The sequence below is a fragment of the Mastigoproctus giganteus genome, chromosome 9, assembly GCF_048544385.1.
Source record: "Mastigoproctus giganteus isolate SK-2022 chromosome 9, ASM4854438v1, whole genome shotgun sequence".
Classification (NCBI taxonomy): Eukaryota; Metazoa; Arthropoda; class Arachnida; order Uropygi; family Thelyphonidae; genus Mastigoproctus; species Mastigoproctus giganteus.
The window spans coordinates 96,657,775-96,673,448 of record NC_143583.1 but is presented as its reverse complement, the minus strand read 5'-3'; the positions used below and the strand labels follow the sequence as shown (position 1 = coordinate 96,673,448).

The window sequence follows — 15,674 nt, the reverse complement described above, 5'->3', positions numbered from 1 at the left end:
TGCATCTCACTTTTGGCTACATGTATATGTATTTCACAGTTTAAAGTTCAGTTCATTTTATTTCAGCCACCTAAGAATGAAGTGAAGACGCACTGATATATTAGGCTATGTATATTAAATTCCAAACTTATAAATTAATAAATTCTATTGTGATATTTAATTTTAATTCTACTGTATAATTTTAATACTGTGGCTGTGTAATATTTATTTTGAAAATTGTATTAAATTTATTCAGTCAAGTTATTTTAGCTATAGTAAACAAAAAAAAGTATATTAAAATTTTAGTAGAATATATTACAATCTGAATGCTTGGGTTTGTCATCAGAAAACATATGCACTGGATGTTAGAAATTAATGCACTGAGTTTGTATGTAATTGAAGGGACCACGGTTTTTGTAAAAATAAAACTAAGTTCCTTGAGGCTATCGCAGACATTTTCTCAGGTATGTCAAGCCGTGATTGCTACCTGGGAGTCAAAAATGCTAATGAAACTGATATTTGGGTGACAAGTCAAGTTGACCTAATTTCAGCAAAGTCCGGTTGGTCTGTGCACAGCCAAATCCTCTGCTTGCACCTTCACAATTGTGGGACTGTAAGTAAGCCTGGGTATAACCCCCCATTTGCAAGTCCTGAAATACAACAGCTAGCACACTTGTGACCACCTGGGTGTGAACCAACATAAGCAGGGGTCCGGTGTGACACTCACATCACATGGAGAAAAGCCGCCCCTCTGGGTTACCAGGCAATACTGGGTGGTAGGTGACTTTCATCAACCAGTGCAACACCACCACTTTGCTTATTAGAGGCTTAAAGTGGTGAAACCCATGTTTAGTCACCAGAGCAAAGCTCCTGTAAACCACCCCCCATCTCTTCCATTATACAGTATAATTGATGTCTTTTGAAGTTATGGTGGATATCACGGCGAGATCCAATCTTCCTTACATTTCAAGGGTACAGCTTTAAAAAGGTGTTCGCAGGCTGGCTGCTAGTTAATACACTGGACTGAACCTATTGGTAACTCCGTAGGCTTCCAGATCAGCTAATGTATAATCTTGCTGCCGCTACTCTGCCAGATAACTGGAGGAAGTCTGAGTAGCGTGTATGCAGTGTGGGGGAAGAGCATTGTCAAGGCTACATTATATCAAGGAGCAGGGTATATTCTATATTCTTACCGTGTGAATGGCATATCCAAAAATTTCATTACTTCATACATAATGTCCTCGCCACCTTTTCTTACTACTGAATACACTATGAATTGCCAAACTAAAAGAGCAACCTTATCTGCGAAAAGACTTAAACCTCCCAAACACTTCCTCGTTCATTTCACAAAAATACATAGTCTCAGTTCTAATCTCAATGATGTCTCTTTCCACTTAAAGTCTGACAAAACACGTACTTTTTCTGACAGAATCTCAGTTGTCCAAATCATTCGCTGTATGATTCCTTTCGCTTCAAATGTGGTACTTATGCATGTGTCCGTTCTGATATTCCCTGTCAGAGACTTAGTAATTTGGAATCTCCTCTTTTTGATCTTCTCTGGCTTAAAATTTCGCTATCACATTTTGTCAAATTCATCTGTTGCCTCTATCATTCTCCCAACTCCACTAATCACTTGGAACTCTTTCACCTTTCTCTGCCCACAGCACTGTCCACGATATGTTACTCTGGAAATGGCATATTCCAGATACACTCTTGATACTGTCAAATGGGAATAGTGCAATTTCTGTACCACCTCCATGATACAGTGACCCATGCATCAAGCACCCACTATCATCCCTCTTCCCTAAATGTGGGAAGGCCGCATTAATACCCAATAATTACCTTAATGGCCATGCATTCCTCCATAACAGAAGTGGCAGATAATTTGCCAGATCTTCAGACCTGAACCCTAAAGAACATGCCTGGAATACCTTGGGAAAATGAACTGCAAGCAACCCCACCTCCTTTCAGCCTTATGTTCTCTCAGCCTCGGTAACTTTTCTGAGTGGACTTTTTTCTGAGATAGTTATAACACCAACAGCAATTTGTCTCCCTGTCACTGTTTCCCCCATGGTCTGAGTAAACTTTAAATTGTAAATATCATTGCAGCTATGATTTTCTATGATTTTTCCACTTTGAGAAAGGAACCTATCTGATTTATGATCTCCTTTTTTATTATCACATGAGTAGAAGACCCATATCTTTAGATAATGTGAATGGACAAGCAAGTGTGATTACCTTATTATGATGTCAAAGTATTACAGATTGGAAATTTCAATCTACCTCTTATAGATTATAGCTCTTATAGCTTCCATTTTCCATTCTTAGCTCTTTTGTTAGTGATTTCTTTGTACTGAGCTTCCACCTATCCTACTGTAGCAGTCCCTTTGTTATATATATGGATATAATACTGAAATAACTTGATGTCTTGTTATAATAGTCTGTAATTGTATACCATACTTTTTCCTTTTGTTCAATTAAACAAAAACCACCTCTCTTGTCATTTCATTTTGGTATCTGCCTTTTGTGGAACAAACTCCTCCACTGGGATGAATCTGATTGTGGCTTCCAGATAAATACCACTGAATACTTCCCATGATGTACTTGTATCCAACAGTATATACTTATTTCGCCAGCTAATCAAGTTCAAGAAAAAACCGAATCCAGTTCAGTTTTCAGTCTTGAAATTAAAGCCTTTGCTACTTCCTTTGGACACTCCCATTTTATGACCCTGTGGTTACTACTACTTGTGCCAGCACTGCCAAGTTCTTGAGGTCAGTTGGGATCCTTGATGAGAACGAAACAAAGGATGTTAGAGCACTTTGCATTTTCTTTTTCCTGTTGGAACAAATATAATCATCAAAATAGTTTAAAAACTATTTATTACATGGAATATTTCCAGCTATAAGAGCTATAATCTATAAGAGGTAGATTGGAAATTTCCAATCTATAACACTTTGACATCATAATAAGGTAATCATACTTGCTTTTCCATTCACATTATCTAAAGAGTTTTGTCATATTCCAGAAAATACCCTACAACAGCCCTTCCCCACTATCACCTTCCCTTTATCACAAGTAATCCATGTCACAGAGACATCCATCTGAATTCGATCTGATTCTCGAAAGAGCCTGGTTGCTTTCATACAGCTTCTAAAAGGAAGCTTGATCCTGCTCTACTGTGGTCGTTCTAATCTCTCATGGACACACTGTATTCACCATAATGAGATTCTTCACCTCCTTTCTCTGGATATCAACATATCTCAAAAGATCGTATTCATTTAATTTATTTATGATAGCATTACTAGATAGTAGAATAATTACTAGCATTAGTACTAGCATAATTACTAGCATTACTATGAAATGGGATTAGGTTATAGAAGAAGAAGGCTCCTAAAATTGCTATATAGACAAATTAAATTTTTATTTTATTATTTTTTGCAACCTAACACATCCCTTACAGCTGCTAAAACATTTTTCCATGCAGTCTGTGATAGCTGCTAGTTTCTGTGTACAGGGTAATTAGAAAAAAATCAAGAAAAATCAAAAAATCACTTAAGTACTCTCAAGGGAGGTGTAGGTATATAATTTTGGCTCATCTCACTAACCTGTATCATTCTTAAGAATCCCTACACCTCCTCAATTAAAAGTTTCCCCGAACCCTTAAGCCTCCTCAATGGCATTAGCCATAATCCTTTCCACCTTCTCTGTTCAAATGAATTTCACCTTTCGTCTTTATGAAACTTTTAGGAAGGGTACAGGCTCTGTTGGAAAGGGTGCAGAAGAGCAACAAGATTAGATGGAGACAAAAAGGGGTGTTCTTTTGAAGAAATACAGGCTGACCTCAATTAATGTGATTAATTCGTCCTGCGAGCACATCATGCAAAACGGAAATGTGTTAATCAAATATAATAATCAATAGCAAAAATTATAACTGGTCCTTGATCTTCAGGAATGTCCATAAAGAATTTTAAAAATACCTTTTAAATAGCATTTTAACTATATACCATGTAAAAGATAATGAAAATAATTATGGAATTAAATGTTTATTGCATAAAAAAGCGGTTCCCAAACTGCAATGCAGAATATTTTAAATTTTCGAGGGAAACACAGCGATACTCGACATCTGTCGGACACTGTGCGAACTACTAGCTCGAGGTAGTTCACAGTTTCAACATTTCTTATTAAGTTGTTTGGACCTAACTACTTAATAAAACGGAACTGTTAGGAACTTTTGGTCTAGGTGCGCCATGAAAAAAATACTGAGACACTAAGGGTGCCATAAACTGAGAAAGTTTGGGAACCTCTGACATAAAATACACAGTGAAGAAACAATTTGTTATGGAAATATTTGAACAGAGTCGTTTGAACAGTGTCGACTTTCTCTTTTCATCAATCAATTTCTGATAGCCGAAAACAACTTTCTCTGAGCCCTGGCAAAATAAATATCGCAGAGAACCTCAAACCTTTTGTTTGAGGTTCTCTGCAATACGAAAGATTTCATCTACTTCTTTTACCGTTACCTCCTTTGCGGTAACATTTTCATCTGGCTCATTTAAAAATTAGAATTTTTAAATGCAAGTCTGCATTGACTTTATTAGTGGGAGAGAAACAAGTAACATGTCTTCTTCTGATGGTTGATGGAACACACTGAGGCAGGCAGCAGGCAAACATTTGTTTATTGCCCATCCGACGCGCCGTAAGCTTAACGTGCGATTCAAATCTTTTTCAACCATCACATAAAAAAAAAAAAAAGATCATGTTAACTGGAAATCTGCATTGTTTAAAGCGAAAAGTGGTATAATTTTTTTTCAAATAGCGGTAATTGAAAAACACGTTAATCGAATGCGCGTTACTGAAAAAGAAAATGGTTTCGTAATAGATGTGTGGAAATTCACTTTCAGGATTTTCGAAAACCAACACTTATGATTTATGAATCATAAGTGTTGGGGTTTTTTTTGTTTTTTTTTAAATCCTAGCAAATATTACCTAAAATTCCCCTGCATTTTATGGTCTTGAAGTATAACTTGAAGTGGTGTTTTATCCATCTGTGGACAGAAAAAGTACGGGATTTTATTTTCTGGGACACAAAAGGATTATTGTTAATTGATTACCTTACACCTGCATTGTTTAAAGCGAAAAGTGGTATAATTTTTTTTCAAATAGCGGTAATTGAAAAACACGTTAATCGAATGCGCGTTACTGAAAAAGAAAATGGTTTCGTAATAGATGTGTGGAAATTCACTTTCAGGACCGGAACAATGTTCTTGTACTTTTTTCTAAATGTCATAATATAAAATCATTAAATTTATACACCTAATATTATGATACAATGGCATAATCAAAGGGGAAGGAGAAATATCTATTTTACCCATTGCTACTAAAAATATATATTAATAGTAATCTTTAAAATTAATAGATTTCTTTAAAAATTTATTTAAAAACAAAATATAAATTTTACAATGAAACTTGAATGTTTCTTACTAAAGTATAATGCGTTAGATAAAGAGATCTAACGAATGAGATATACTGTGATGCGTGCGAATGCTGCATTTTGATTCGCCATGAGCTGAATGCTAGAACTGGTTGTTCTATGAACCGTGAGCCTGAAGTCTGATTCAGTTACTGTACAGTCGATGTGCATCATATAGTCTTCTGGAGAACGGGCATTCCAGTACTATGTTTTTTTAGCAATACACCTCTGCACCTAAACCACAACAATAGGAGAATATTATGCAAGCCTTATGCCAAAGTTTAAGAGCTGCAATTTGAGAAAAAAAGATAAGGGAGGTTGGGTTATTGGGTTTTGCTTCTCCATGACAATGCATCTGTGCACATAGTCTGGGTTGCACAGGCTAAATTCATCCATGATTTGAACAATTAACCCCCCCCCCTCATTACTGTCCATATCTGTCAAAAGTGACTATTTATTTGTTCAGAAATCTCAAGTGTTCTCTTTGTGAAATTCATTTTAAAGATGACAAAGAGCTAAAAGCAGCTGTGGAAGTCTGGTTTAATGCCCAACCTGAAGAATTTTTTTGAAGGATTAAACTCTTTGAAGATTAAATACAATAAGTGTATTGAACTTCAGGGTGAATAAATTGAAAAATAAAAAAACCGATTTTTGTATTTAGGCTTCTATACTCTGTCCTCAGAGCATCTGACCACTCCTCATACTTGTCTGACTACAGCTAAAATTTTATTCAAGTGCTTCTGTAGAAATCAGAGATACTTCTTAGATAAGAAATTATCTAAGAAATTCTGTATTTTAACTTGCAGAACACACAAAAAAAGAGAAAATTTAAATTGTTTGTTCTAAATATTGTATTTTGCCATAATGAGACAGAGAATACAGTGATCAGCCTATTTATATATGAGTTTTCAAGAGTTTAGTATTTTTCTGGTACTTAAACTACTTTAAAAATAAGGATACATATTTAAGATATGTTTTAACTTATGATACAGATTTCAATAACTGTGATAAAACAGCACTGCACCATGTTCCTGAAAGTTTAACAAAACTGGTATACTTATATTAAATGAGGAAGCACATGTATTGACCTCTCTCTCTCTCTCTCTGTGAATCTTTTTTAGTTTAAGTGAGTAGGGGGGGAGTTTATTTTAAATAAAACTACTTATATTACAATAATTGTAAACACATATCAGAGACACAAAATGCCTGGGAAAACTGACTAGGCAGTCAAAGGAATATTAAAAGGTTCCACTTAATCTTCATTGGTGATAGCTCTATATAGTTTATCTTTTTGATCTTAGTAGTATTTCATGAATTTGTTCCATTTATATACTTGTATTATATGCACCACCTGGAAGTTAATTCAAAACCACCTTGTTGTACATTGTTTCTATTTGGAACAGGTGTGTTTGATTATTCTTTTACACGTTGCATTTTATCAAACTAATTTCTTTAACAAGGAGCTTGTATAATCACCATCAAGCACACCACTGGGTGGGTTCTTCTTGTTAGTAGCTGTTATATGCTTGTAACTCTTCATCGCAGTGGTTGTTTGATGCACTCCCTTGAACAAATTTGGTACACACAACAATAACAGAAGCACTTGTAACATTTCAGGACAGAAATGAAGTCTCTATACTTGAAGAAAGTCCAAGAAAATTCATGTCCTCAGATTTGAGAATATTTTCCAATGTGAGATTTCAACAACACATTTAATAAGGAACATTGACTTTGTCAGGAAATATAGATTGATCTCCTCACTCATGTCCTCTCTGGAAATATCACAGTGCTCTAGATTTTTTGCATGTCAGTCATTCACAGTTTCATCCTTTCCTTATCAGGGTTTCACTCTCATAGGGTGTATCACTAATCAGCTTTCCTGCTGATTAGTGATGCACCCTAGCAGGAAAACTGTACAAGAAAAATGGAGTAAGCTACTGAGTAGAGTATTTTTGGTCTGCAAAAGGTTTTAACAAAGTGGCAGTTTTGTTAAAGTACAAAAGAAATTTAAAGTGGCATCTGGCTGTAGAAAAGGTCCAGAAGATCAAAATTTTACAGACTAGTAAAGAATATTGAACTGTGATAGATAATAAGAAGTATGTTATTGGCAGAAAATATTTACTGGTGTAATGTTTTCATTAATTTCAAATTTCACACATCCTCTATATGTGCCATATTTAAATATGGCACATATAGAGGATGTGATTATTTGTAGCCCAAAGGAATCTATGAAATGATTACTGCAACAGCTGGTTTTAAAACAAATACTCACTTTAAGCACTGTTCAACAAGACTTAAAACTATTTCCTTAAAAACTGCAACAAATTGTAACAGTATCAGACTGTTACAAATGGTGACAAAGAAATGCAATTTGCCTTTTGTGATTCATTTCATCAATATTCAGAAAACAATTCATCAGTGAGCCACATATGATTTACTGATGAAGTACATATCTCCACTTTAGTGGCTGTGTCAGAATGTACATGTGTGGGGCAGTAAAAGAATCCCCATATAGTCACAGAGATGATTGTGCATCCTGAAAATTGCAAAAATAGAGATGCCTTTGTTCCTTTGCATCTTTAGCATTAGCATTAGTAGAGGCATTTGATGCAAGAAAGCAAGCTTATGCAGCATCAGCCAAAAAAAAAAAAAAATAAATAAAAAATAACCACTTCCACTTCACCCCTCTGTTCGTTCGAAATACCTGTCCAGCTGAGCCTTAAACTTATTTAGGCTATCAACTTCCACGACAAGCGATGGAAGTCTGTTCCACCAACCAACCACCCGTAGGCTAAAGGCAAATTTCTGCACGTCTATCCTACATCAAAATCTTAATCAGTTATGCACAGCTAGTAAGGATTTTGGACTAAAGATGAATATGGCTAAAACAAAAGTAATGATGAACAAGTATGCCACAGAAAGGGAAATAATGATTGAAGGAGCAGTAATTGAAAAGGTGGAGTCATATACTTATCTGGGACAAGTCATTAGCTGTAATAATGATAAATGGCTAGAAGTCAAGAGAAGAATAAATTTTGGATGGATAGCATTCAGGAAATATAATCACATACTGAAGAGCAATATCCCAGTTTGTCTGAAACGTAAAATAATGAATCAATGTATACTCCCCACCATGACTTATGGAAGTGAAACTTGGGCACTCACCAAAAGAATGGAAGAGAAGCTGAGAACTACACAGCGAAGAATGGAACGAATCATATTGGGAATCAGACTGTTAGATAAGAAGAGAAACACATTGATTAGGCAACAAACTCAAGTAAAGGACATTCTGATCAAAACTAAAGAACTAAAATGGTCTTGGGCAGGACACATAGCTCGAAGACATGATGACAGATGGACTAAGAAAATAACAGAATGGTATCCAAGAGGAGCTAGAAGAAAACCTGGAAGACAAAGGCGGAGATGGATAGATGAAATTCATGAGTTTCTGGGTAGTAAATGGATGGCCAGTGCTCAAAACAGAAGGAACTGGAAAGTGGCTGGAGAGGCCTTCATCCTGCAGTGGATTGAAAATGGCTGATGATGATGATGATGATGATCCTACATCTGTCTTTCCTCAGTTTGAATTTATGCCCTCTCAGGTGATTATTCTGAGCAAGAGGAAGAATCCCATCAGCACTGAGCATGCTCAAACCATTCAAGGCTTTATGCACCTCTATCAGATCACCTCGCTGGTGCCTAGTCTCCAGACACTAATTTGCAAAACTTAAGCCTTTCTTCGTAAGAGCACCCCTTTGTTCCATTCACTAATCTTGTTGCCCTTCTCTGTACTCGTTCCAGCAGCTCTACATCCTTCTTGAAATGAGGCCTCCAGGCCTGTATACAGTACTCTAGGTGTGGCCTGACCATTGCCTTATACAATGGAATAATCACCTCCTTATCCCTGCTAGAAAAATTCCTATATATCATTGATAATACACCATGAGCTACGCTTGCAGCCCATCTGCACTGCTCAGAGAACTTCATATCTGCCTGCACAACCACCCCCAGGTCCCTTTCATTCTCTACCACTGTCAGTGTAGTACCACAGAGTTGATACGTTGCTCTGGGGTTGCTGTTTCCCATATGTAGTACTTTACATTTGTCAATGTTAAACTTCATTTGCCACCTGTCATCCCATCTGCTCAACCTTTCCAGATCCTATTGCAGCAGCATAGTGTCAGTAGTGACCTTGACAACCCTACCAACCTTCGTATCGTCTGCAAACTTGGACATTAAGCTTGATATACCATCAATATCATTTATAAATACAGAAAACAATAATGGACCCAATACTGAACCCTGAGGGACTCCACTAATAACATTAGTCCACGATGAGCAGTGTCCATTGATTACCACTCTCTGTCTTCTCCCCCTCAACCACCCCTTTATCCATAGCAGCAATTTGCCCCCAATGCCACACTGCTCCAATTTGTGCAGCAGTGTTCCATGTGCAACAGTATCAAAAGCCTTTCTAAGATCCAAGTATATAATATCAAAGTTATTCCCTGCATCCAGTTCTTTTGTGACTGCATCATAGTATCCAATCAAATTGGTCAGGCAAAACTTCCCCTTAACAAAACCATGCTGTGTCCGAGCTATAATTGAAGTCTTGTCTAGATGATCCTGCAGTGCTTCTTTAACCAGAGCCTCCATTGATTTTCCAGGAACAGAAGTTAAACTCACAGGTCTATAATTACTTGTGTCAGCCTTTGATCCTCCTTTGTGAATTGGGGTCACATTTGCACATCTCCAGTCCATGGGTACCTCCCCTGAGTCCAAGGAAGCTCTCATAATTATGGCTAAGGGTTTGCTTACTTCCTTTGCTGCCTCTTTTAATATAACTGGATAGATCCCATCCACCCCAGGTGCCTTTTTTGTGTTTATCTTCAACAATTTCTCCTCCACTTTACTCTCAGTTATTACAAGATTCTATAGCTTACTGCCAGAGTTGAATACACCTCTGGCATTCCCCTCACTGAATAACTCCTCATGTGTGAATGTCGATGCAAAATATTCATTTAGTTTGTTAGCTACCTGAGCAGGATCATCAACAGTTGACCCATCGATATCAAGTGGACCAATCTGATTCATCCCCTTCCTTCTAGAGTTTACATAAGTAAAGAACTCTTTGCTGTTTTTCTTTGCATCCCTTGCCAAAGATATCTCGTAATCTGCCTTCGCCTGCCTAACCTCCTTTGTAACTTGGTTACAGATCAACTTGTATCTATCATAGGCTTCTGTGTCACGTGTTAATTTGTATGTATCCGATGCATTTTTCTTCTCTGCCATATGTCTCATTAGTTCATCTGACATCCATTTAGGCTTGAACCTAAACCTAAATCTTTAAAAGTACAAAGTCCACAGTTTCATCACCTGGAATTGTCTGACCAGTCTACCTGGACAATACAGTTAATGAGGAATGTTGAAACTTCAAGACCACTGTTCCAACTCTTCAGGCATGGGAATGAACATGGAAGAAGCATTTTTCCAATAAGATGGGGACAAGATCACATACAGTGAATGTTGTTTTTCATTTCTGGAAGGAACATTTTAACGATAGGGTTTGGATGGTCTTGGCTTGGCCACCATTCTTGCCATACGATTATTTCTTGTGGGGATTCCTTGTGGGCCATGTCAACTGGAATAATCCATATACTGTTGAAGCACTGAAAAGATAAATCAGAGCTGCTGTGGAGAACATTTCTGAATAAACTGCCTACAGTAAAATTCAACTAACATCTGCAAATTGTTATGGATACATAGGAATCACAGTTTAATGACACTAAACTCACCAATTCAAGCATAATGCACCAAAAAAATCCAGCTTTCCATACTTTTTCTGCATATCATCAACTTCAACAAAGGCTGTTGATCCCTTGGTCATTGATTTTTTTAGAAATTAAATTTCACGTTTTGACATACTTGAGATAGGCTTGAGCTCAAGGGTAGTCAAGTTGTTGTTGTTTGGTTTTTTTAGGAGCATTAGCAACTAAGGCCATATTGCTCCGGGATATGCGGTGGTCATTCCCTGACCTTTCCGCATCCTCCATATTGGTGGTGACGGGCTCGAACCCCGGTCTAATCAAGAAGCGTGTGCTACGCACTGCTGTTCCTTCCCACCTGGCTACGGAGGCACCAGGGTAGTCAAGTTGCTGCCCTTTGGTGGCCTTGAGGACGACTAAGGTTTGGCTCTTTACTGGGCCGTGGAGTAATTTTGATTGCACCAGCTTATGCTAAAGAGTAGCAATCCTAATGAAGTGCTTGTTACTATTTTTTTTTTTTTTTTGGAGTTCTGATCAGACCTTTAATTTTTCCTTTTTTGAAGTCCACTACACTTTTTTTTCAGGCATGGGAGTGCCTGAAAAAAATTCTTCATTGCTTCATACTTCATATTTTCCCTTGCAACCTTGTTATGTTCATTATACAGATAGGTTTCAAGGCTGAAGTTAATCATGGGACCTTCCATTACATCTTCCCACTACTTTTGGAAGACTCTAGAGAATTTACAAAATGGTTACAGTAACTAGAAGTATGTCACTCTCCCATTTAATGTTTATATCCTTTAGAAATTTCATGCCCTCCTACAGAATTGAACTTAAATGACAACCTAATCTCCTATTCTCCTAGAAAAAAAATATTCTTCTCTTTATTCCTAATGACTGTAATTTACTTGTTTATATTCCATACCAAAACATTATAGTCACTGTCTAGAAGTGACTGGCTACATAACTTTAAGATTTTTAATATCAATTTTGAAGATCAATTTTCAGTGGTTCAAGTAAAGAATACTGATTCCCCTAGCAGGAACCCTAACAAGTTTCTGTAAAATGTATTTATGTTTTAAGAACTGACTGATAATAGGAAAATGTCCTCCTTACAAGTACTAATCTATGTGGATAGTTCAATTACCCCATAACAAGATATTCTGATTTTACACATCAGCTGAACATACAGATGATCACTGTACTCATCACTAATAAATTATTTAATTTATTAATGATGATTTGTTAATTTAATTAAATAAATTTAAAAAATAAATTAATAAAATAAAGAAATTACCCATCTCAAACACTTTTTACATGTTAAAGAGAATAAATTTGCAATAAACTTAACCAAATAAATGAAACTTTATATTATATTAATATGAAATTAATCTTACTTCTGTTTCTCCAGGACCACACTGAAGAACTGTCTCACGTACAAGCTGAAGAGTTTCTACCACTCTGTTTTCAAACAACAATGGCTATGACATAAAAATGACAGCATTTAAAATATATTTTAGTATAGAAAAATAAAGAATAACTGACTCATACTTAGCCATTCAAACACTTTTTTGCATATAAATTTTCAATACTATGTAAATTAATTTCAGGTGCTGACATTAAAGGTATAACAAAAACATGGTGTCACTGATAAGTGGGGATGCATTGAATATGGTAGTAGTAGTAATGGCATGTGATGCAAGAAAGCAAGTGTATGAGCTTATGCAGCATCAGCCAAAAAAAAAAAAAAAAACACACCATTCCCTCCAAATGTCTGTCCAGTTCCTCCTTAAATTTATTTAACCAATCAACTTCCACAATGACAGATGGAAGTTTGTTCCAGCAATTAACCACCTAAAGGCAACCAGCTAAAGGCAAATTTCCGCACATCTATTCTACATCATCAGATATCATATATTTGGTATAATTATATATCGTAATATGTATCACTGCATTTAGGATTCTATTAGATAGTGTAGTATTGACAATTGATTAATTAAATTTATTGATCTTATTAATTTAAAATATCATGCCCCAGACTAGAGCAGCAAAGCAATGGGCACAAAGTGGCAGAAGTGCTGTGACTCGGGGGAGAACTGAGGGGGGCAATTCTCCAATGCATCACAGCTTAAAAAAATGTGCAACTTGTGAAATGTTTGCCGAACTCTCTGGAACAGAACATGATCTAGCCAAGGAGGATGTCTTTGTGTGTGCTAGGTGCAGAGTGTCTAGAAATTAGGCATCAACTCAGCGTTCTACTGGGCATCTATGAGAGCTTGAGGTGTAGGGTAGATACCCTCGAAGAAATTAATATGAGGGGCCCGTCAAGCTCTCAGCTGCCCAACTCAACGCCAAAGCTCACTCCTGGGCATCAGGCAACACAGTGGCAATCTCCAAGGCAGAATGCGCTGGTCCCAAAGGAACTAGTTATTGTTGGTGATTCTATTGTCAGGGAGATGGGGAATATATTGTGTAAAAAGGATAGATGGAACAGATCAGGGTATGTCTGTCAGGGACAAAAGTTGATGACGTTGTAAAGCATATATCGTCTTTTAAGGGCACGAAAGGTGATACTGTTGTACACGTTGGTACCAATGACATTAAGAGTAGGAGATCTGCAGATTTACTCAACAAGTACAGGTCAATGTTGCAAAAAACTCGTGAGTCAGGGTTAAATTTGAAAGTGTCTGCAATTCTGCCCAGACATGATAGGAGGGAGTACATGATGAGAGCCTTGTCAATCAATTCGGCCCTGGAGGGAATGTGCAAGGCTCAAGGAGTAGAATTTTTTTTCAGCGTGGTCTGTGCTTGTTAACTGCTTCTTGTTAACTGTAGAGACTGCTTCTACAGGGATGGTATACACTTAAATAGAAAGGGTGCAAGAATATTTGCTGATGCTATTGAGGCAGTGTTAGGTGGGTCGGAAAACTGCTAGCTTAGGGGGATTCACAGACTAAAAGGTTAAAAGTAGCCGCAGGCAGAGGTGAAGGTGATTCTTGCACAACTTCTATTAGAATAAGTAGCGACCTGGAGTGAGGGGTGCTGGGTGTTTCAGGGACTGATGACAGTCATTGTGAAACAGGTGGGTATAGGGGATGTGCCAGGGTAACTAGGAATAGGAACAGGTACATGTATGGTTGCATGTATACCAATGCTAGAAGTATAGTAAATAAATTTGATGAATTTGAAGTGTTGGTCAAGACATCAAAGGCGGATATTGTTGGGATATCAGAGACGTGGCGTCACACTGATATTAGGAATGCAGAATTGGAATTTGGGGAGTACAATGTGCACAGAAAGGATAGACAGGATGGGAAGGGAGGAGGTGTCATGCTGTTAATTAAGAAAAACATAAAATCAAAAGAAGTGCATCCCGTTGATATAGACGAACAGTGCACTGTTGAGTCAGTTTGGTGTGACTCAATTTGAGTCAATTTGGTGTGTTGAGTCAGTTTGGTGCAACACACTCCTACTCTTATTTTTGCTTTCTGCGAGTAGGAGTGTGTTATAGGCCTAATGACTCGAATGAGTACAATGAACAATTGTACAGAGAAATAGAGTGGGCTAGTAAATCAGAATGTCTTATAATGGGGGATTTTAACTTCCCAGATATTGACTGGAACTTGTGGATTGGTCACTCACACACTAGTAAGACTTTTGTGTATTTATTGGATGATTGTTTTCTGCAGCAGCATGTTCGAGAGGCAACCAGAGAGGGTAATACTCTTGATCTGGTTATTAGCAGTGATAATTCGTGTATTAAGAATTTGCAGATAAATGAACCACTAGGTGGCAGTGATCACAGTGTACTGATGTGGGATTTACTTAAAGATATAATATATAATTACCATCAGGTGTAACTCCGCCCTGAAGTCATCATACAGATTACACTCATAAAGAAGATGACTCCAAATAATAAATAAATAAATAAAGGAAAGGGTTTTTGCTTCCGTAAAGGTGAGTACAGTGGTCTCAGACAGTTTTTAAATTCTGTACAGTGGGATCAACTGGCGATGTTATCAACAGTAAATTCTAAGTGGGAAGCATTCAAGGAATTAATCGGTGATTATATAGTAAAGAATCAAGTAAATCAATATCAAGTAAAGAATACTGATTCCCCTAGCAGAAACCCTAACAAGTTTCTGAAAAATGTATTTATGTTTTAAGAACTGACTGATAATAGGAAAATGTCCTCCTTACAAGTACTAATCTGTGTGGATAGTTCAATTACCCCATAACAAGATATTCTGATTTTACACATCAGTTGAACATACATCTGCAAAACATTTATCTGCAAAAGTTGATCATGGTGATTATAATGTGTATAGAAAGGGCACATGTGACAGGATGGGGAGGATACTTTTAGTTAAAAAACACACCGAATCTAAAACATTACAACCAGGAGGCACAGGTTGTCAGTGTAACACTGTCATTCTAGTGGGACAAACGCCAGGGGG

The 15,674-nt window shown here is 37.0% G+C and overlaps 1 protein-coding gene across 1 annotated transcript in view; it reads right to left on the bottom strand.

The window, feature by feature from the left end:
- Window positions 1–15,674, bottom strand: part of Sec5 (exocyst complex component secretory 5) — a 444,876-nt gene that overhangs the window by 129,512 nt on the left and 299,690 nt on the right. The window contains exon 18 of the mRNA XM_090380740.1: window positions 12,615–12,698. Within this exon, the coding sequence (XP_090236866.1) occupies window positions 12,615–12,698 (84 nt within the window). The remainder of the gene's footprint in view (window positions 1–12,614; window positions 12,699–15,674) is intronic.